The sequence below is a fragment of the Cherax quadricarinatus genome, chromosome 94 (assembly GCF_038502225.1).
Source record: "Cherax quadricarinatus isolate ZL_2023a chromosome 94, ASM3850222v1, whole genome shotgun sequence".
NCBI lineage: Eukaryota > Metazoa > Arthropoda > Malacostraca > Decapoda > Parastacidae > Cherax > Cherax quadricarinatus.
The window spans coordinates 11,046,001-11,070,298 of NC_091385.1; the positions used below are offsets into that span (position 1 = coordinate 11,046,001).

At 42.6% G+C, this 24,298-nt stretch overlaps 1 protein-coding gene across 2 annotated transcripts in view; it reads right to left on the bottom strand.

Annotated features, from left to right (window-relative positions):
* LOC128700858 (copine-8) overlaps positions 1-7,068 on the bottom strand; it is a gene marked incomplete at its 3' end in the record, with an annotated part of 117,417 nt that extends 110,349 nt beyond the window's left edge. The window contains 1 exon segment of one of the 2 annotated variants that reach the window (XM_070104768.1): positions 6,905-7,068. Coding sequence is in view for 1 of the 2 variants with exons in the window: in XM_070104767.1 (XP_069960868.1) it covers positions 2,605-2,612 (8 nt within the window). 2 annotated transcript variants of the gene reach the window in all.
* Positions 7,069-24,298: the final 17,230 nt, after the last annotated feature.

Sequence of the window (24,298 nt, forward strand, 5' to 3'; positions counted from 1 at the left end):
TATTCCCTGGAATGCAGGCGGGAGAGATACACGATTATATACACCTGGAAAATCCTAGAGGGACTAGTACCGAACTTGCACACGAAAATCACTCACTACGAAAGCAAAAGACTTGGCAGACGATGCAACATCCCCCCAATGAAAAGCAGGGGTGTCACTAGCATGTTAAGAGACCATACAATAAGTGTCAGGGGCCCGAGACTGTTCAACTGCCTCCCAGCATACATAAGGGGGATTACCAACAGACCCCTGGCAGTCTTCAAGCTGGCACTGGACAAGCACCTAAAGTCGGTTCCTGACCAGCCGGGCTGTGGCTCGTATGTTGGTTTGCGTGCAGCCAGCAGCAACAGCCTGGTTGATCAGGCTCTGATCCACCAGGAGGCCTGGTCACAGACCAGGCCGCGGGGGTGTTGACCCCCGGAACTCTCTCCAGGTAAACTCCAGGTATGAAAGATGAGGTGAACCCACACCTGATGAGGGAAAAAAGGCGAGTGGTGCACTGAGGCATCTGTGGAGACAAAGAACGTTATCTATACAAGGAAAAAAAGAAATGCGTGAAAGCATAGTGATACCAATGCTCTTATATGGATGTGCAGCATGGGTGGCAAATGTTGCAACAAGGAGAAGGCTGAAGGAAGTGGAGATGATGTGTGAGGGCAATGTGTGGTGTAAATATTATGCAGATAATTCATAGATTGAAGATTAGGAGGAAGTGCGGGATTGCTAAAAGTATTATCTAGAGGGCTGATGAGGATCTGTTGAGGTGATTTGGACATTTAGAGATGATGGAACAAAATAGGATGACTTGGAGAGCATAAAAATCTGTGGAGGGAAGGCAGAGTAGGGGTCATCCTAGGAAAGGTTGGAGGAAGGGGGTAAAGGAGGTTTTGTGTGTGAGGGATTTAGACATCCAGCAAGCATGTGTGAGCATATTAGATAGGAGTGAGGCAAGTGGTTTTAATGACTTGACATGCTGTTGCAGCATTAGCAAAGAAACATTTATGAAGGGATTCTGGGAAACCAGTTACCCAGACTAGAGTCCTGGAGATGGGAGTACAGTGCCTCCAATCATTCCTAACATGCTTACACACACTTAATGGATGTCTAAGCCGTTCACATACAAAACCTCCTTTAGTGCCTCCCTCCATCCTTCCCTAGGATGACTCCTACCCTACCTTTCCTCCACTACAGATTTATACACCCTTCTAGTCATCCTATTTTGTTCCATCATCTCAATGTTCAAACCACCCTAACCCCTATTCAGCCCTCTCAATAATACTTTGTAATCCTGCACCTCCTTATCTCCAAACTATGAATTCTATGGATAAAAATATAAATAAAATAAATAAATAATATATACAGTGCTGACTAAGCCAAATCACCGAGTTTGTCTCATATGGCAAGGGTGCTGTTTGCCAAATTAGCAGAATTAAAATTTGCTTTTGCCAAAAATCAGCAGAAATAAATCTGAATATATGAAAAATGTACATATTGTTGATTTGAAGCAATATTTAATAAATTCAAATTGACCTGGAGTTTACCTGGAGAGAGTTTCGGGGGTCAACGCCCCCGCGGCCCGGTCTGTGACCAGGCCTCCTGGTGGATCAGCGCCTGATCAACCAGGCTGTTGCTGCTGGCTGCACGCAAACCAACGTACGAGCCACAGCCCGGCTGATCAGGAACTGACTTTAGGTGCTTGTCCAGTGCCAGCTTGAAGACTGCCAGGGGTCTGTTGGTAATCCCCCTATGCTATATATAGCAGAACAGGGTTAATCTTTCTTGAACACCACCCTGTCTTTGAAGTTTTTCTGGAGTCCGAATGTGGTCATTTGTTAAAAATTCAGCTGTAAAAAAAACTTTACATAAAAGCAGTTTCAAAAGTGCTTGGAAGTGACCTTTCACACTGCCCTAAGTCTCAGAGACTTTTGAAAGAGTCAGTTCAACATCCTCCACTGTGTGAGACTGATAATTAAAGTCTGAGAAATGCTGTTTAGGACATCGAACTTTTTGCAGTTTGAACACCACCTAGGAACCAATTAAGTTCAAACACTGGGGTTCCACTGTATATATGTATGTATACTGCTGCCCCAATTCACACAGAATATACATGAATTTGTGGAAATTTGCAAGCCCACCAATACAGTCTACATGGACTAAAGTTCTAAACCATTTCAAAATCAAGGGTCAGCATGCAAGACATAATGACGTCAGCATCAAGAGGAGCTTTGCTTTGGGCGGCACCTAGCTGAAAGCCCTGATTTTTAGCATTCTATTCCTGGAAGAATGGCAAACTCTTAGGATGGGAGTATATCAGTGTTGACTGGGTTCGTAAACCAGGATAATCCAGGAAAGATAGTGTGGTTTATTTACATAAAGATGCTTTGGTCCTCTACCCCAGGGTGTAACGCACAACAGTCAGTGTACACCCAGGTACGTATCTGCTAGGTGAAGGGGGGCAACAAGTGCAAGGAAACATTCCCTAAGTCTTTTGTCTCACAACTAAACGCAGATCCCATGATTGTAGTGATATAGCATTGCCACAAATTTCTGCTCTCCCTTTTGCACCATTAAACCCAGTGAAAAAAAAAATCAATACAAACCTACCGCATCATTGCTGGAAATTAAGTGTCCAGAAGCTACTATATATGGGGTAAGTGTACGTGTTCACTCTTTAGAACCAAGTAAGTAACTGAGATTGTACCTATTATCTCTGATGGACCTTATCACATTACACAAGTTCAATGACACAGCGTGACGAATACTGATAACGGATGCTGCAACAGTTAATGCTATATACTCCACGCACTCATTTGTTTAACAATTGATGAGTTGAGTAAGTCGTCTACCAGGTAATACTGCCCTTCCTGATTAAAGTCAAGCTAATTAATACAGGTAAATATTTTACATATTCACTTAGGAGGAATTTCATTTGTATCCCCTTGTGTAAATTATTATTATTATTAACAAGGGGGAAGCATTAAACCCATAGGATTATACAGTGCCCAAGGGAAGATGTGGAAGTTATTCAGGTTTAATTCAGGGAACTGGAGAAGAGATCCAATTCCCTAGATCAAGAACCCTTCACCAGCATCAGAACCTTCCTTGAGGGGCTCCTTGTGTAAAAACATAGGAAATATACAAATGTTAAAAAATAGTACACATTTCTTTTTCACTAACAATAAGCTGACCTGAGTAAGGTTTAGGTTGACCTATCTTTTCCCTATTCCTATATATTTGAAAGGTGCCCTTTAGGGTGGTCTTTGACTTCCCCACAAACCTAATTTCATTGCATATTCTCTAATGGCTTTCCTTGTTTCTTTTTTGAGTTCTCACTTTAACTAAATATAGTAGTCAATAAAGTAACCCTCTCCTCTTTTAATTTGCCTATAAATGCCTATCTTTTCACCCAAGAGATGCTTCAATCTATTGTTCCTCAATTTATGGTTATTTATATTTAATTTGAAAATACTACTATACACCATTGTCCGTTTGGCTCCCATAATTATAATCCCATCAGGTTACCCCAGTCTAATCTATGCAGGTAATCTCTGATGTCCATGTAACCTACAGCATGAAAATTAGGGACTTTGAACTTTACTGATATTAAGGTAATTTCTTGAGATACAGGAATTAAATAATATCTGGAGGGTGTTTTAGGGGTCAACACCCCCTGCAGCCCAGTCCATGACCAGGCCTTGCAGTGGATCAGGACCTGAGCAAGCAAGCTGTTACCGCTGGCCACACACAAACTGATGTACTAACCATAGCCTGGCTAGTCAAGTACTGACTTTAGATATTTGTCCAGCTCCCTCTTGAAGACAGCCAGGGGTTTATTGGTAATCCCCCTTATATATACTGCTAGGCAGTTCAACAGTCTTGGGGCCCCTGACACTTATTGTGTAGTCTCTTATTGTACTCAATGTGCCCCTGCTTTTCACTGGGAGATGTTACACCACCTGCCGAGTCTTTTGCTTTTCTAACGAGTGATTTCCATGTGCAGATTTGGGACTAATCTCAAGAATTTTTCAAGTGTACATGTACTGTCATGCATTTTTTCACCTGCATTCCAGGGAGTACAGGTAAAGGGACTCCAACTGTTCCCGGTAATTTAGGCACTTTATTGTACTTATACATGAAGTGAAAGTTCTCTGTACATTCGCCATTTGAAAGGAATCATCATTGGCTTGGCATCCCTAGTTTTATTAGATAAGACACATATGGAACAGTTAAGCATCTTTGTTTTGAAATGTTTCGCCTACACAGCAGGATTCTTCAGTTGAACAGAAAGTTGGTAGAAGCAGAAGAGATGTGAAGACGATGCAATCAGTCCAACACTCTTGAAGATCTAGTTCTGAGGTGGTCAGTCCCTCAGCCTGGAGAAGAGTATTTGTTCCATAGTCTGAGACAATGTGAAGTCGAAGTAATAGTATGGCGCCTTATATACTGTCAGAAGGCGAGATGTAGGCCACTAACAGAAGCAAGACTGTAATCACTGAGAGGTCATGTCCCTCTCAAATTCAACCATTCTCACTAGAAGTTGTCCAAGGTGTTTTCTGTTCTGTACCAAGATACCATTGTGTTGCAGTGTCTGACAGAGTGATTATTAAAAAGGTATAAAATACCAACAGGTTGTTAGGTAAGACATATGCAACAGTCAGTGGTGGTAATAATACTGTCAGTGGTGGTAATAATATTGTCAGTGGTGGTAATAATATTGTCAGTGGTGGTAATAATATTGTCAGTGGTGGTAACAATATTGTCAGTGGTGGTAATAATATTGTCAGTGGTGGTAATAATATTGTCAGTGGTGGTAATAATATTGTCAGTGGTGGTAATATAATATTGTCAGTGGTGGTAATATAATATTGTCAGTGGTGGTAATAATATAATATTGTCAGTGGTGGTAATAATATTGTCAGTGGTGGTAATAATATTGTCAGTGGTGGTAATATAATATTGTCAGTGGTGGTAATATAATATTGTCAGTGGTGGTAATAATATAATATTGTCAGTGGTGGTAATAATATAATATTGTCAGTGGTGGTAATAATATTGTCAGTGGTGGTAATAATATTGTCAGTGGTGGTAATAATATTGTCAGTGGTGGTAATAATATTGTCAGTGGTGGTAATAATATTGTCAGTGGTGGTAATAATATTGTCAGTGGTGGTAATAATATTGTCAGTGGTGGTAATAATATTGTCAGTGGTGGTAATAATATTGTCAGTGGTGGTAATAATATTGTCAGTGGTGGTAATAATATTGTCAGTGGTGGTAATAATATTGTCAGTGGTGGTAATAATATTGTCAGTGGTGGTAATAATATTGTCAGTGGTGGTAACAATATTGTCAGTGGTGGTAATAATATTGTCAGTGGTGGTAATAATATTGTCAGTGGTGGTAATAATATTGTCAGTGGTGGTAATAATATTGTCAGTGGTGGTAATAATATTGTCAGTGGTGGTAATATAATATTGTCAGTGGTGGTAATATAATATTGTCAGTGGTGGTAATAATATAATATTGTCAGTGGTGGTAATAATATTGTCAGTGGTGGTAATAATATTGTCAGTGGTGGTAATATAATATTGTCAGTGGTGGTAATATAATATTGTCAGTGGTGGTAATAATATAATATTGTCAGTGGTGGTAATAATATAATATTGTCAGTGGTGGTAATAATATAATATTGTCAGTGGTGGTAATAATATTGTCAGTGGTGGTAATAATATTGTCAGTGGTGGTAATATAATATTGTCAGTGGTGGTAATATAATATTGTCAGTGGTGGTAATATAATATTGTCAGTGGTGGTAATAATATAATATTGTCAGTGGTGGTAATAATATTGTCAGTGGTGGTAATAATATTGTCAGTGGTGGTAATAATATTGTCAGTGGTGGTAATAATATTGTCAGTGGTGGTAATAATATTGTCAGTGGTGGTAATAATATTGTCAGTGGTGGTAATAATATTGTCAGTGGTGGTAATAATATAATATTGTCAGTGGTGGTAATAATATTGTCAGTGGTGGTAATAATATTGTCAGTGGTGGTAATAATATTGTCAGTGGTGGTAATAATATTGTCAGTGGTGGTAATAATATTGTCAGTGGTGGTAATAATATTGTCAGTGGTGGTAATAATATAATATTGTCAGTGGTGGTAACAATATTGTCAGTGGTGGTAATAATATTGTCAGTGGTGGTAATAATATTGTCAGTGGTGGTAATAATATTGTCAGTGGTGGTAATAATATTGTCAGTGGTGGTAATAATATTGTCAGTGGTGGTAATAATATTGTCAGTGGTGGTAATAATATAATATTGTCAGTGGTGGTAACAATATTGTCAGTGGTGGTAATAATATAATATTGTCAGTGGTGGTAACAATATTGTCAGTGGTGGTAATAATATAATATTGTCAGTGGTGGTAACAATATTGTCAGTGGTGGTAATAATATAATATTGTCAGTGGTGGTAATAATATTGTCAGTGGTGGTAATAATATTGTCAGTGGTGGTAATAATATTGTCAATGGTGGTAACAATATTGTCAGTGGTGGTAATAATATTGTCAGTGGTGGTAATAATATTGTCAGTGGTGGTAATAATATTGTCAGTGGTGGTAACAATATTGTCAGTGGTGGTAATAATATTGTCAATGGTGGTAATGTCACACACTAGTGTTGTCAGTAGTGGTAATATCACACACTAGTGTTGTCAGTAGTGGTAATATCACACACTAGTGTTGTCAGTAGTGGTAATATCACACACTAGTGTTGTCAGTGGTGGTAATATCACACACTAGTGTTGTCAGTGGTGGTAATATCACACACTAGTGTTGTCAATGGTGGTAATATTACGGGGGGGGGGGGAGAGGCACCTTAGTAACAAGTGTTACTCACGTAATATATTAATAAGGCTTCACAAGTAGCACCAGAGGTTGTTGTAGTTAAGGCCGGTAACCACTGCACTAATCCCCGTAGTCAGTGGTAGGTGGTAAACAACAATAAAGTGGGAAATATGGTGAAGAAGAGGAGAACAGAGTGAGCGTAACGTCCACCATCACACTCACACACACACTGAGCCTCGCCCACTTCATCCTTCTCTTATTTAGTATTTACTCGCTACACCTGGGTTATTATTGCCTTTATTAACTCGTACGCTAGAGCCAGGGTATTGTACTAACTGGATGATAGCTCAGTGTATTGTTAGTGTGTATATAATGGTGGCTGTGGAGGTCTGGTAAAATGTTAACTAGATCCTGTACCTCCTGGCTTCTTTCTTTGATATTTTTATGCATTACATACCCATCCTGTGGGAGGGGTTACTTAATGGGTCCAGGGACTATCTCAGATTAGCGGCATATAATGGGTCCAGGGACTGTACCTCAATACTAGAGACACATAATGGGTCCAGGGACTGTACCTCAATATTAGACAAATAATGGGTCCAGGGACTGTACCTCAATATTAGAGACACATAATGGGTCCAGGGACTGTACCTCAATATTAGAGACACATAATGGGTCCAGGGACTGTACCTCAATATTAGACAAATAATGGGTCCAGGGACTGTACCTCAATATTAGACAAATAATGGGTCCAGGGACTGTACCTCAATATTAGAGAAATAATGGGTCCAGGGACTGTACCTCAATATTAGAGAAATAATGGGTCCAGGGACTGTACCTCAATATTAGACAAATAATGGGTCCAGGGACTGTACCTCAATATTAGAGACACATAATGGGTCCAGGGACTGTACCTCAATATTAGACAAATAATGGGTCCAGGGACTGTACCTCAATATTAGAGACACATAATGGGTCCAGGGACTGTACCTCAATATTAGACAAATAATGGGTCCAGGGACTGTACCTCAATATTAGACAAATAATGGGTCCAGGGACTGTACCTCAATATTAGAGACACATAATGGGTCCAGGGACTGTACCTCAATATTAGAGACACATAATGGGTCCAGGGACTGTACCTCAGCATTATAAGCACATTATAATCAAAAGAAAGGGCGTAAACCTAAAGGCAAAATAATGGGTCCAGGGAGTGTACCTCAGCATTACAGAGGCACATAATAGGTCCAGGGAGTACCTCTGCATTACAGAGGCACATAATAGGTCCAGGGAGTACCTCTGCATTACATATTTAGTTTCACTCGCAACAACAAAAAAATACAAACATTACCTTACATTTTAGCAAGGTTTGTCTGTAAAAAAAAAGTTTAGTTATTACACATTATTTACAGTGATGGAAGTCAGGGTATTTTTCAAGGATGGTTGGTAATATACCACTGACCTAGAAAATGTACAGAGAACTTTCATGGCGCGCATAACGGAGATAAAACACCTCAATTACTGGGAGCGCTTGAGGTTCCTGAACCTGTACTCCCTGGAACGCAGGAGGGAGAGATACATGATTATATACACCTGGAAAATCCTAGAGGGACTAGTACCGAACTTGCACACGAAAATCACTCACTACGAAAGCAAAAGACTTGGCAGACGATGCAACATCCCCCCAATGAAAAGCAGGGGTGTCACTAGCACGTTAAGAGACCATACAATAAGTGTCAGGGGCCCGAGACTGTTCAACTGCCTCCCAGCATACATAAGGGGGATTACCAACAGACCCCTGGCAGTCTTCAAGCTGGCACTGGACAAGCACCTAAAGTCGGTTCCTGACCAGCCGGGCTGTGGCTCGTATGTTGGTTTGCGTGCAGCCAGCAGCAACAGCCTGGTTGATCAGGCTCTGATCCACCAGGAGGCCTGGTCACAGACCGGGCCGCGGGGGCGTTGACCCCGGAACTCTCTCCAGGTAAACTCCAGGTAAACTGTGGATAAAACTCCAGACCGACTCGTTATCCACTGGGCCAGCTGGTTACAATAAGATTCATCCAACTAAGTATATTTATACACTATAAGAGAGTTAGCATAGGCCTGGTGCCTATGCTTCCTCTACCACACCACCTTGGCAAATATTTTGCTGTTGGCCAGCGAGCGACTGTGTTGAAACTCGGGAGACTAGCAGGCATAGTTTTATAACCAACTTTTAATTACGATTTATCATGGGTTGACGGACTGACTGAGAGGGTATATGAGGCAAGATGTATAAAGAAAGCTGAGTGTGTGGGATGAGAGAACAGCATCAATGACTGTGGTGGTTGGTATAATAATGATGTCACAGAAATGCTGGTTGTATAATCATCCTATTGTAACTATCATGGCTCATCACAGTCCAGGGCCTGCCACACGCACGGACCTCTGTTTAATCCACATCCTGTCCTCTGTTTATTCATACACTTGTGTGTGAGCATACACAGTCCAGGAGCTTATGAGGAGAGGTTAAAGGAGCTGAACCCGAGGACAGGAGGGATAGAGGGGACATGATAGCAACGTATAAAGGACTGAGAGGAATTGACAAGGTAGACATAGCCAGAGTGATTCGGAGATGGGATACAGGAACAAGTGGACACAACTGGAAGTTGAACACTCGGATGAATCATAGGAATGTCATAATAATGATAATATATCTTGATTTCTGCGTGAACATGTACAAGGTATATAGGCCTAGCTGACATCAATGATTCACTACTATATAGAAAGCCACTTGTTATGCAGAGCATTTCAGGCAAATTAGATCAATTTTGTCCCAGGGTGCGACACACACCAGTCGACTAACACCCAGGTACCCATTTTGCGCTGATGGGTTAACATGGACAGCAGGTATGTTTTCCAGCTATACCGGGGATTCGAACTTGGGACTTTAGTGTGTGAGCTGAGTATGCTAGCGATCGAGTATTTCTTCAGCTATAGAGTTGCCAGGAAGTAGAACATACGTACATGCACGCACATACAACAGGCCTAGTGTCTAATCGACATGTGCCTAGGACGAAATGCTAATGGTAAAGGGAGACAGAAAAAAATGGTAAGACCAGAGTGAGCCATGGTTTAACTGGAGGTGTGAAGAGGCCAAAGCCAAATATGCTAGATCTAGCATGGAAAAGTACAGAAGGCAAAGGTCTCAAGAAAACAAGCTGAGCAGAACCAGAAAACGAATATGCAGGGATAAGGAGAGAGGCCCAGAGACAATACGAGAACGACATAGCATTAAAAGCCAAATCTGAGCCAAAGTTGTTATACAGACACATTAGGAGGAAAACAACATTCAAGGACCAGGTAATCAGGCTGAGGAAAGGAGGAGAAGAGCTGACAAAGAGTGACCAGGAAGTATGTGAAGAACTTAACACAAGATTTAGAAAAGTATTCACAGTACAGACAGAAATGCTTCCAGCAAATCAAGGAGGTAACATGCATCAGCAAGTGCTGGACACAATACACATAACCAAGGAGGAGGTGAAGAAACTGCTAGGTGAACTAGAAATCTCGAAGGCGGTGGGCCCGGATAACATATCTCCATGGGTCCTGAGAGAGGGAGCAGAGGAACTGTGCCGCTAGCAGCAATCTTCAATAGCTATCAAAACAGGGCAAATGCTTGAGGCGTGGAAGACACAAATGTAGTTGCAATTTTTAAGAATGGAAAGAGTGAATATCAAAATGGTATACAATACCGACAGCTTGGTAGGTAAGACACGTAGGCAACAGTTAGGCAACTTTATTCCAAAACGTTTTGCCTACACAGTAGGCTTCTTCAGTCGAGTACAGAAAGGAGGCAGGAGCAGAAGAGATATGAAGACGATGTAATCGGTCCATCGCCCTTTAAGTCGTAGATTTTAGGTTGTCAGTCCCTCAGCCTGGAAAACAGTTCTGTTCCACAGTCTGAAACAATTTGAAGATCAAGCGACATTGTGGAGACTTGTAAAGGGTGATGGACTGATTACATCGTCTTCACATCTCTACTGCTCCTGCCTACTTTCTGTACTCGACTGAAGAAGCCTACTGTGTAGGCGAAACGTTTTGGAATAAAGTTGCCTAACTGTTGCCTATGTGTCTTACCTACCAACCAGAATGGAGACAGACAGGCCGCGTTAAAACGGGAGACCAGTGTTACTGACATGTATAGATGTTAAGTTACAGAAAAAATTATCAGAAGAGTGGTGGAACACATTGAAAGGATTGGGATCATACATGACAATCAGCACGGCTTCAGGGATGGGAAATCCTGTGTCACAAATCTACTCGAGCTCTACAATAAGTTAACAAAAGTAAGACAGGAGAGAGAAGGGGATGGGTAAGTTGCATCTTTTCAGACTGCAAGAATGCTTTTGACAGTTCCACACAGGAGACTGGTTCAAAATTGGAGGAGCAGACAGGGATAGTAGGGAAAGTACTGCAATGGATCAGGCAACACCTGACAAAGTAAACAACAAGCGTTGGTACGTTCGTAAGAGTATGGACAGGTGGACGTGATGAAGTGTCAGAGTGGGCGCATGTGTCGAACGGGGTTCCACAAGGGTCAGTCCTAGAGCCAGTACTGTTTCTTGTATACGTGAATGACACAATGGAAGGAATAGCTTCAGAATTATCGCTGTTCGCTGATGTGAAGCTGATGAGAATACAAACGGGTGAGGACCAGGAAAGATTACAAAGGGGATCTGCATAGGCTACAAGTCTGGTTCGACAAATGGCTCCCAGAATTTAACCTCACCAAGTGCAAAGTCATGAAGACTGGGGAAGGACAAAAAAGACCGCAGACGGAGTACAGGTTAGGGGAGCAAAGGATGCAAACCTCACTTAAAGAAAAGGATGTTGCGGGTAAGCATTATACCGAGCATGTCCCCTGAGGCACACATCAGTCAAATAACTGCTGCAGCACTTGAGCGCCTGGCAAACCTGATAATAGCGTTTCAACATCTAAGTAAGGAGTCATTCACGACACTGTACACTGTGTACGTCAAGCCCATACTAGAGTATGTAGCACCAGTTTGGAACCCACACCTAGTCAAACACGTCAAGAAACCAGAGAAAGTGCAAAATTTGTAACAAGACTGATTACCTCAAACTACTCCTGTTCTTCAGTGTTCTCCTTTTTATGGACTGATGAAGCCACTATGTGGCGAAACGTTTCCTCAGTAAAGATACCCAAGTGTTGCACATGTGTAATTTATCAACTTGTCGGTTCTCTGAACTATTCATCTATATACAGACATGGTTAACAGAGTGAACATCAGAATACTGAAGAAATGTGATCCTAGTAACTTTGGCAGTGGAATGATTGTTGGTGGCAGACAGGGGGGTGTGAATATCTCAAACTACTTATCACCTGGGATTTCCACACACAACAGTCTAGAGTTTACAGAGAACTGTGAGGGAAAACAAAACACGCAGTGAGCGGCAGTTTTGTGGGCGAAAACACCTTGTTAATGAGAGAGGTCAGAGGAGAATGGCGGCCTTGTTGAAACCTACACAAACTTGTCTAAAGACTGGCCAGAATTTAGGATTTAAATTTGTAAATAATAATAATAATAATAATAATAATAATAATAATAATAATAATAATAATAATAATAATAATAAAGTCTATTTCTACAAGTACATGGACAGGGTATACAAGCCTAGCTGACAAGGGGGCCCGTGGCCTGGTCGCAAAAACTTTCGCTTCACGCGGTGAATCCAGGTTCGATTCCCAGCTAGGGTTGAAACATTGGGCGTGTTTCCTTACACCGGTTGGCCCTGTTCACCCATCAGTATAAAATGGGTACCTGGGTGTTAGTGGACTGGTGTGGGTCGCATCCTGGGACAAAACTGACCTAATTTGCGGGGAAATGCTCAGCATAACAAGTGGCCTTCTATATAATAGTATGTCATTGATGTTAACTATGGTCTGTATACCTTGTACATGTACTGGTAGTAAATAAAGATATTATTTTTAATGACATACTATATAGAAAGCCCCTTGCTATGCAGGGCATTTCTGGCAAATTACGTCAATTTTGTCTTGGAGGACAGTACCCGTGAGAATATATGAATGCAAGACAGTGCACCGGTGGAGATAGTGGTCCTGGTGTTAAAACAGGTAAATACAGAGATATACGAATTCCAGAATTACGAAACAGCAAAACTGCTGGAGATGGAAAAAGAGGTTGATGCTTCGGAGAATAGTGTTGATACACTACCAGAAAAGGAGGTTTTGTGTGCGAGGGGCTTTGACTTCCAGCAAGCATGCTTGAGCGTGTTAGGAGCGAATGGAGACAAATGGTTTTTAGGGCTTGACGTGCTGTTAGAGTGTGAGCAAAGTAATATTTATGAAGGGATTCAGGGAAACCGTCAGGCCGGACTCGAGTCCTGGAGATGGGAAGTACAGTGTCTGCACTCTGAAGGAGGGATGTTAATGTTTTATAACTGCAGTGTAAGCATGTCTCTGGCAAGACAGTGATGGAGTGAATGATGAAATTTTTTTCTTTTTCGGGCTACCCTCCCTTGGTGGGAGACTGCCGATGTGTTAATAACAATAACATAACCAGTAAAATGGTGGAGGCACTGATGCTAGTAACAGCCTGGTTGATCAGGCCCTGGTCACAGATCGGGCTGCGGGGGGCGTTGACCCCCGGAACTGTCCAGGTAAACCTCTCCAGGTTTCCAGTACAGATAGTGTACCTGGAGGTTATTCCGGGGATCAACGCCCCCGCGGCCCGGTCCATGACCAGGCCTCCCGATGGATCAGGGCCTGATCAACTAGGCTGTTACTGCTGGCCGCACGCAGTCCAACGTACGAGCCACAGCCCGGCTGATCCGGCACTGACTTTAGGTATCTGTCCAGCTCTCTCTTGAAGGCAGCCAGGGGTTTATTGGCAATTCCCCTAATGCTTGATGGGAGGCTGTTGAACAGTTTTGGGCCCCGGACACTTATGGTGTTTTCTCTTAGTGTACCAATGGCGCCCCTACTTTTTATTGGGGGCATTTTGCATCGCCTGCCCAGTCTTTTACTTTCGTAGGGAGTGATTTCTGTGTGCAGATTTGGGACCATTCCCTCCAAGATTTTTCAAGTGGGGAGTCAGAAAAAACTCGCCAGTAGGGAACCCAAAAACAAAACAATCCTGGCAGACAAATTAAATCTATGAACAATTTATGCGTTGGGCATCGGTGGCATGAAATATCTGGAAAAGCAAACTCACGAAATCGTAATGACACGATTGCAAACAAACCATACCACGGGCGGGGTTTGAACCCGCGATCAAGTGGGACATGCATTTTTGACCATCTCAAAAAAATGCCTCGCCCACATGACCAAAAAATGCAACTCTTCTTGACTGTTTCAGCCTGAAATGTGTTACCTTTCAGTCCATGAAAGTGCTACAACACACTGTCAGGCACACCATCTGAAGGGGACAAGAAGATGCATATCACTCAGACCATTGGAAACAAACCAGGGAAGCTAAAACCACTCCACACAGGTTTAGTGCCAGGAAGAATATGCTGGCAAGAAATGACAAATATTACACCAACTCGGATCACTACTGGAGTGGAGGCATGGAAGATTAGAGGTATATAATGGGTCCAGGGACTGTACCTCAACATTACAGAGGTACATAATGGGTCCAGGGACTGGACCCCAAAGTTTTGATAGCTGAACAAGTTACAGTGGTAATGAACAAGTTACAGTGGTAATGAACAAGTTACAGTGGTAATGAACAAGTTACAGTGGTAATGAACAAGTTACAGTGGTAATGAACAAGTTACAGTGGTAATGAACAAGTTACAGTGGTAATGAACTATTTACATGTTTATATCCGGTCACAATCGTAATGAATTATTTATACAGACATTAATTAGCATTAATTAGGACACACACATGTGGTAATGCTTTATTTACAGCTAGCAAAGTCAGGGTATTTTTCCAGAATGGTCTGTAATATACCACTGTGGATAAAATACTTAGCCATTTCTTGAACACTTCTGAGTGAGTTGTCTCTTAATTCATTTCGTTTGGTCTACATCTGGTGGTGGTGATTTAACCTACCATAGATACTTGTAACCCAGCCGGAGCCGGGCGGTAGTGACAGCCGGAGCCGGGCGGTAGTGACATCCAAGAGTCGGCTTATTTTGTTGGATGCACCATAGACATGTGGCTCCTCCTGCATATTATAATCAAATAAAGAGCTAAACCGACAAGGGTCATGCAGTGCTGCAGGGCAGAGAGTAGGGCCGGGTCTATGATTCTGCATGATAGAATGATGATAGATGGACTGACTGGTTTCAGTCTCCCTAAGTCTTAAGTCAATAAAGTTCAGTTGAAATTCTTTTCGTATTATTGTTCTCAAACTACTACCTGACAAGCCAAGATTGCAATCTACTCCCTCTTTGAAAGCATACAGCTTAGCCAATTTATCAGTTCTATCATGCATCTGAAGACCAATGTGAGACGGAATCCACAGCATGTGCACTCTGACTCCACTGTCCACAATCCTACCATACCTGTGTCTGGCTTCTGACACAAGCATGCCACAATTTATGCTTAAGGAGTTGGGAACATGGATGATAAAGAATTAGTTGCAATTAAAGTGTCAACTTTAGATACATGGACGCATTTGAGTGCAAGGAGTATGGCAGTTCTGCTTGAAGGGTAGAGGCCCAGTTACTGATGCGTGCTCTAATTTCACAGAGAGCACAGCTAAATGTCATCCATCCCTGTACATTGTATCATGCCGACTATTATAATCAAAGCACTAAACCGACAAGGGTCATGTATCATACCGAAATAAAATTATTATTATTATTATTATTATTATGAAAGGTTCACCGGCCCGGTCACAGACCGGGCCGCGGGGGCGTTACCCCCCGGAACTCTCTCCAGGTAAACTCCAGATCACTCCCCCATGGAAGATGAACTTGAGTTTAAGACGGTTCAGGCAGCTGTGACAAGCAGCTTTCAGGGAGGTTATGCGAGGTTCCAGGACATCTGGTGATTAGACAGTGATAGTAGAGATGGAAATACACCATGTGTGGGTAACCCTAAAAGACGTTGGTCAGCAAATGTCAGCGGGTTGTGGAGAGTGAGAATGTGAAGGTAAATGAGGCAAGTTGGTATCCATTGCAGGTTTTGTCTCAATTTAAAAAAAAAACAATATGGCCGCAAGGGTTTCCGATGACAAGCGAGTAGCAGTTAGCATGTCGTAAGAGGCACAAAAGTAGGAGAGACATTGGCAGCTGTCAAAATTGGAAGAGACAGTGTGATGATAGTGGTGTCCAGGGAGGAAGGAATCTGGATAGACAGGGAAAGCAGTGGCAGTAAGTAAGAGTTAGTTTAATATCTATTGTGCACCCCATACCCATCCTGTGGGCGGCAGTCAAAAAGTTTACAGAGGTACATAATGGGTCCAAGGATTGGGCCCCAAAGTTTTGATAGCTGAACAAGTTAAAAAGGTAATGACCCCAATGGAAATAAGTCACTTTGTCTCGACTTTTTGGGTTATCCCAGAAACGTAAGTAACCATTCTTACAGGATTCATTACCTTTGTAACTCGTGAGTTCATTACCTTTGTACCTAGTTCAGCTATCAAAACTTTGGGGGCCCAGTCCCTGGACCCATTACGTACCTCTGTAATCTGTAAATACCTTTGTAACTTGTCATGATTGTGACCAGAGCTACCTGGAGTTCATTACCTTTGTAAATTGTAAGTTCATTACCTTTGTAAATTGTGAGTTCATTACCTCTAACTTGCTCAGCTATCAAAACTTTGGAGTCCAGTCCCTGGACCAATTATGTACCTCTGTAATCTTTTGACTACCGCCCACAGGATGGGAATGGGGTGCATAATAAACATATTAAACTAACTAACCCAGGTTCTTTACACATATGCTGCTATGTATGATAATCTACGTAAACCTACTGAACCATTCACAGTAAGTAGGAGAGGATGGTTATTCACAACTGTGACAGACGCTATGGTTTATTTAAGTTGTACCATGTACCTTTAGAAATAAAGATTATTATTATTATTATTCTTAAGTATCAGAAAGGTCACCCAGAACGCTGACACACAAGTCACGCAATGAGGCGTTTCCCAAAAGTAGTATCGGGTTTGAAGGAAGGTCCGTGGACTTGCTGGGGTCAGTTAAAGGTGTCACAGGGGTAAACATCCCAAAAGAAGCCAAAACATGAACTGCACTATATATGAATCAACGTTTCTTATTTATTTTTGTTAAAATTGAGCAAAAGGGACAGCTTGGAGTAGAGACAGAAACCATGTCCTGCTCCCCGTCCAAGAATGTCCTCAGCTGCATGAAAGCTGAGGACATTCTTGGACGGGGAAACCTTACCCTTCATGCCAGTAAACCAGCATTCCAAGATGGCATCTCCCTCATCAACCAAACCAGGCTCACTCAACAAGAAAGACGGGCCGCTCTTCCTGGAACCGACAGTCAACGTCCAGGAATATTACCATCATCCAGGGATACGACGCCACCCATCGAGTCCCCAGAGAGCGGCCCAGCGCATCTAAGACCCATATTATTAGTGACTTTCATCTTGCATATAATTATTCACTTCTGGAATTTCACTAGTATCTTCCAACATGTAAACAGAGGCAATAAGCGTTAAAGATTGTTCATATTTATTTGCCACTAACAGTAGACTGACCTAAGTAATTTTTAAGTAGGTCTGTCTTTTTCCCCCTTAATCTAACTTCTAAATAACTGAAAGAAGCCTTTTTGGCTGGAGTTGGATTCCATTGCGACTTGAATTCTCACACACACTCTTGGCTTCTCTTATTTCTTTTTTTTCCCCTCTCTTTAATGTAATATGTTGGCTCCTTAAATGACCCTCTCTTTCCATGAGCCTGTAAATGCCTCTCTTTTGACCTAGAAGATATTTTAATCTACTGTTTGTCCATTTGAGGTCATTTTTGTTTGAAACATGTAGAGCCTTAGCGGGACAATACTTCGAAAAATATCATATTGGCAACCACCTCTACCGTCCTGCTACACAGGATAATCCTGTTAGACTTCCCCAGTCCACTGTACCAAGATAATCCCTCAGCCACCAAGTAGGCTGCATGGATATCAAGGGACCCTGACTTGATTAGAGTTATTAAGGTAATTCCACGATATATTGAGATTAAATTGTGATCATTTCATCATTAATTTCAAGATTATTAATTAGAGATTCCGTATATGAAAAAACAATTGCAGGTCATTTCTTCTAGTTGGCTCTGTTACAAACCGTTTTAAAAAACACGATCCTGGGTTATATATTGAAAGTCGGTAGACTCAAAATTTCCTGTCAGATTGTTCTAATTTGAGTATAGCTAAAATATCCCATTAAAGTAATATTTTCGTATCCAGATGCCCTAATAGTTTTGTCCCATAGAAGTTTACCATGTTCCTTATCTAGGTCAGATAACCAGAAGTTCCAGCTGTGAATTAAGATACAAAATTGATAATGAAGAAGACTGAATCTGTTCGGTTACAATTTCTTGAGGGATGTGAAAATATAATCTTTGGTAACAATAAAAGGCACAATGCCGTGACTGGAACACTACACAAATAACCTACACATAAAAGAGAGGAGCTTACGACTACGCTTCGGTACAACTTGGACCATTTACAAAGTCAATGTGGCTTTGTAAATGGTCCGAGTCGGACCGAAACGTTGACGTAAGCTCCTCTCTTCTATGTGCGGGTTATTTGTGTATAATCTTTGGTGTGACCTACAGACTTCCAAACCTAGTTAAGGTCAGGTTAGGTCAGGTTTGTCAGAAAACAAGACAAGTGTTTCCTGACGCGGGTCTTAATGCAACAGTTAAATTATATTTGACGTACATGGCCACTCTGCCACCCTTCCTGTTGACTCCATCCGCGTGGAATGGGTTACATCCTTCACATACCATTCACGTCCCTGTTATTCAAATTGAACCAGGTCTCTGTTATTACAATCATGTCAATATTTCCCGCATGTGCAATTAATCATGGCTCGTCGATGTTATTTCTAGCGCTTCTATTGTTAGTATAAATCACTAAGGGAGTTAGTCATACGCCTCCCTCCACTGTCTCTTTGTTGACTAGTTCCTATTCTTATTAGTAACTATACGATGAACTACTGACTTTTTTGAACATTTCCAGGCAATTTTTGCTACTTGTATGTCTAGTGCTCCAGCCTATTAGTTCCTCCCCCCTACACATAATTCTATCTTCCGTCAGATAAGAGTCTTATACAACTCAACAATGGCCCCCTTGAAGATTGAGACACTTATGCAACATATGGGAATCTTTATTCAGGAAACGTTTCGCCACACAGTGGCTTCATCAGTCCAGTACAAAGTAGAAAGGCGAACATCAAAATGGTATACAATACCGACAGGTTGTTAGGTAAGATACATATGCAACAGTTAGACAACTTTATTCCGAAACGTTTCGCCTACACAGTAGGCTTCTTCAGTCGAATACAGAAAGTAGGCAGGAACAGTAGAGATGTGAAGACGATGTAATCAGTCCATCACCCTTGTAGTCGTAGAATTTGAGGTTGTCAGTCCCTCGGCCTGGAGAAGTTCAGTTCCATAGTCAGGAACTGAACTTCTCCAGGCCGAGGGACTGACAACCTCAAATTTTACGACTTCAAGGGTGATGGACTGATTACATCGTCTTCACATCTCTACTGTTCCTGCCTACTTTCTGTATTCGACTGAAGAAGCCTACTGTGTAGGCGAAACGTTTCGGAATAAAGTTGTCTAACTGTTGCATATGTGTCTTACCTAACAAGTAGAAAGGCGTAAGGAGAGGAGTTTGAGGTAATCAGTCCCTCAGCCTGTCAGACACTGCAACATCATGGGATCTTGTTACAAAGAATTCTTCAACACTTGTCCAACCTTTGGACGAAGATCTACTTCGACTAGTGAATGGTACCACTATGACCCCGCCTCCTCCTGCTTCACCTCACCTGACTACAGTATATAAGCCACATCTACGACCCTATACTGTACATTCTACAAGATTGATGGACTGAACACATCGACTCCAGGCTGAGGGACTGATTACCTCAAACTCCTCCTCTCCTTACGTCTTTCTACTTTGTACTGGACTGATGAAACCACTGTGTGGCGAAACGTTTCCTAAATAAAGATTCCCATATGTTGCATAAGTGTCTCAATCTTCAACTTGTCGGTTTTTCAAACCATTCATCACAATGGCCCCCTTGATAGAGTTGACTAACGCTGCCACTCCTGGCCTAGAGAGATGTCACAAATCCCTTGCATGAATATCATGTTTACCATGGAAATTATCCTAGTTTCAATGAATGAGATTGCAGGTTCTTTGCAGTACCTGTCTCGCTACCTATTTACTCCAACTGCCCTAGACACCCTTTCATTGCCTGCACCTCTTCTAGGTGCAGGCAATAACCTTATTAAGTCTATAACTGTTCCACACTTAAGAGAACCCGTCATGCTCTTTCCAATATTTCCTCCAGCACAGTGGTAGATAATGAACTTGTGTACGAATGGTATATAATAACCTTCACGACTACGACAACTACTACTACAACTAACCCATCTCTTTGGGAAGGACCTACTTCCACTGGGGAATCCCGCCTACCAGTGAATATGCCCTCGTCTGCTACACCTGACGTTACTATATAAGCGCCAGGATCCTTTCTTCTGCTTCAGAATCTCCACGACTATGGTGCTCTTCGCACCTACTCCTAGGTTGAGGGACTGATTACCTCATCTTCTGTACATAGTTCTACTGTCTTCAAGTTATGTTCTAGAATTTGTATTGATAAAGCCACTGGATGGCGAAACGTCTACGATAAAGATACCCAGATGTTGCACATGTGTCTTAAGATAATGAACTTGTTGACATTACCTAACAAAAAACAAAGACACAATACCGTGACTGGAACAATACACAAATAACCCGTACATAGGAAAGAGAAGCTTACAACGACGTTTCGGTCCGACCTAGACCATTTACGTCGTCGTTGTAATAAAGTTGGTAGAATTACCGACAATATGTAAAGTAAAAGGACACAAGTGGAACTGAACTTCTCCAGGCCGAGGGACTGACAACCTCAAATTCTACGACTACAAGGGTGATGGACTGATTACATCGTCTTCACATCTCTACTCTTCCTGCCTATTTTCTGTATTCGACTGAAGAAGCCTACTGTGTAGGCGAAACGTTTCGGAATAAAGTTGTCTAACTGTTGCATATGTGTCTTACCTAACAACCTGTCGGTATTGTATACCATTTTGATGTTCAACTAATGTGACATTTATTGTGGCAACGTTTCGCTCTCCAGGAGCTTTATCAAGCCATTACAAACAATACATGGACACAGAGGGTATATAAAGGCTCAGAGTGAGGTGCAACACTAGTGAGGCACCATTTCGATGTTCATTAGTGGTAGTAGTAGTAGTAGTAGTAGTAGTAGTAGTGGTAGTGACAAAAGTAATACAATATGGTATTCAGAGCGTCTCTGAATCTCATCTCATGAGATTCAGAGACGCCCAATTAGTGATCAAAGAAATTAATTTCCGCAGAAGCAAGTGCCTCGAATCAGCACTGATCGCTGTTTCGAATACAATTAAACAAAACAACGGCAGCTTCACCATCTCCGAAGTCTTAGCAAGAATCCTCCTGAAAACAGTAAACCCTGCCATCACATAGTCTCTCCTGTTATACTACACAAAGCACAGAGAGTGAACACTGAAACAAGCTGCCTCATTCCAGTCAATATTTGTCCAACCTATTTTTATGTTACCCAAGTAATAGCTTTTATATCCTTTTACTCATGTACGAATTAGTTGCTCTACCATATTGTATTATTTCTGTCACTACCACCACCACTGAGGGACTGATTACCTCATTCTCCTCCTGTTCTTCAAGTTTCTCCTACGTATGGACTGATGAAGCCACTGTGTGGCGAAACGTTTCCTCAGTAAAGATACCCAAGAGTTGCACATGTGTCTAATTTATCTACATGTCGGTTCTCTGAACCATTCATCTACAAATCTAACTACTACTACTACTACTACCACTAGTGAACATCGAAATGTTACCTCACTCTGAGCCTTTATATACCCTCTGTGTCCCTCTGTCATACATGTTGATTCCACGTCTGCAATCAATGCCCTCTCCCATCCTCAACCACAGGACAATGTTCACTTCATCACATCGATCCTGAGCATAATGACAGCCTTAGAAGTTCAGGGTAACAGATCGACATTGAACTGGATCCCCAGCCATGCTGGCATCCGGGGAGATGAGGCGGCAGATGATGCAGCCAAGGCAGCAACAGACTATCCACATGTTGGGATTACTGTCCCAATCAGCCTGCGACAGACCAAACTGGTGGCTGCCAGAGCCACGAAACTTATGGGGGAGGTCTTAGGTGATACCCTATCTCAACAGTGGTACCGAGCAGCGACTCAGGGAGAACCCCCTCCATATGATAGAAGCTGGTCCAGAGCGCAGTGTACCGCCATCCATCGGCTTCGTTTGGGCTTTCCCACAGCCAAGATGATGGTAGACAAGGCTGAGGAGGAGATGTGCCAGTACTGTCAGCACGTTGTCCAGCGGCCCCTAACACACTATCTTCTGGAGTGCGAAGTTACTGAGACGCTCCGCAGGCAACTAGGAGTGATATTCCCTCCCGAAGAGGAACCAGAGATGACTGCGGCCACACTAGTGTACCATGGAGTCAACGAACCAGACAAGCTGTTACCTGTGATAACGACATATCCTCCTCCTCGCTAGTGTCCATAGTTAGGAGTACATACGGTGTAGTCACTTATGAGATGCACCAGTTGAACTGACCAGAAGAGTGCTTGAACAGCATATGTCGCATCATTGTAGAAACCTTTCTCCCTCGGGAGCCAGAGACGGGTCATCGCAAGATTGAGACCCGTGCCAGGACTACGGTCTTGGCCAACATTATACATACACATGTATTGTTTGTAATGGCTTGATAAAGCTCCTGGAGAGCGAAACGTTGCCACAATAAATGTCACATTAGTTGCACTTGTGTCCTTTTACTATACATTTACGTCGTCGTCTGACCGCGGGTTCAAACCCCACCCGTGGTATGGTTTGTTTGCAATCGTGTCATTACGATTTCGTGAGTCATGTTCCAGGCTGGGGACTGACTGCATCAAATTCCCCATCTTCCATCTTTCTCTGCATTGGACTGAAGTCACTGATTGGCGAAACGTTTCCAGGATAAAGATACCCAAATGTGCACACGTGTTTCATTTATCAATTTCCAGTTGCATGATTTCATAGTAGGTTAATATACGTGTATTTTTGTCCTGCTAAGATATCGTTCGGATTTTTAACTCTGGAGGGTTTGCCACCCAGGAAAGTCAGTGCGTGTGGGTCGCGTGTGCGTGTGGGTCGCATAGGATGCGACCCACACCAGTCAACTAACACCCAGGTACCTATTTGCTGCTAGGTGAACAGGACAACAGGTGCAAGGAAACCACATCGAAATGCCTCCACCCCGCCGGGAATCAAACCCGAGCCCTCCGTATATGAAGCGAGACCTTTAGCCACCAGGTCACAGGAGCACCGGTGACGAAAACGACAGAGCTCAAGGCTGCCTTGTGTGTGGGGATAATTAGGTTCTATTGATGAAGATGCCGTTAAACTCACAGGGGTCATACAGTGCCTGAGGAATGGTAGGTAAGCGTGGTTGATCCAGCGACTGCAAGATACGTCCAACTATTTACATCAAAAGCCCTCCACCAGTATCAAACCTCCCGTATGAAGTGTGTGGGGGAAGCAGGAGACGACAGTGTTGAGGGAAGAGGAATATGGTGGAGAAAGTGGGACAGAGGTGAAAGAAAGATGGTGTAGTGAAGGTGGGTCAGGTGGTTGAGGTGGGCCAGGGGTGGACGAGAAGGTGGCTTAGGTGGTACAGGTGGTGGAGGTGGGCCAGGGGAGGACGGGATGATGGCTTAGGTGGTACAGGTGGTGGAGGTGGGCCAGGGGAGGACGGGATGATGGCTTAGGTGGTACAGGTGGTGGAGGTGGGCCAGGGGAGGACGGGAAGGTGGCTTAGGTGGTACAGGTGGTGGAGGGGGGGTTGTGAGGTGTGTGGGAGGGTCGCAGGTATGTGGAATTTCCGCTCAGACGCTGGAGTCTTGTTGCACTTGCAACGATACCTTAGTACACAGGTTCTAAACCTTTTTACAATCACAAACTTCCGATGTTTGGCCCAATATGTGCCCATACCAACATGACTCACGAAATCGTAATGACACGATTGCAGACAAACCATACCACGGGTGGAGTTTGAACCCGCGGTCAGAGAGTCTCAGTTTTGAGACTGATCGCAGGTTCTAACCCCACCAGTGGTATGGTTTATGTCCATACCACCTTCACTAGACTG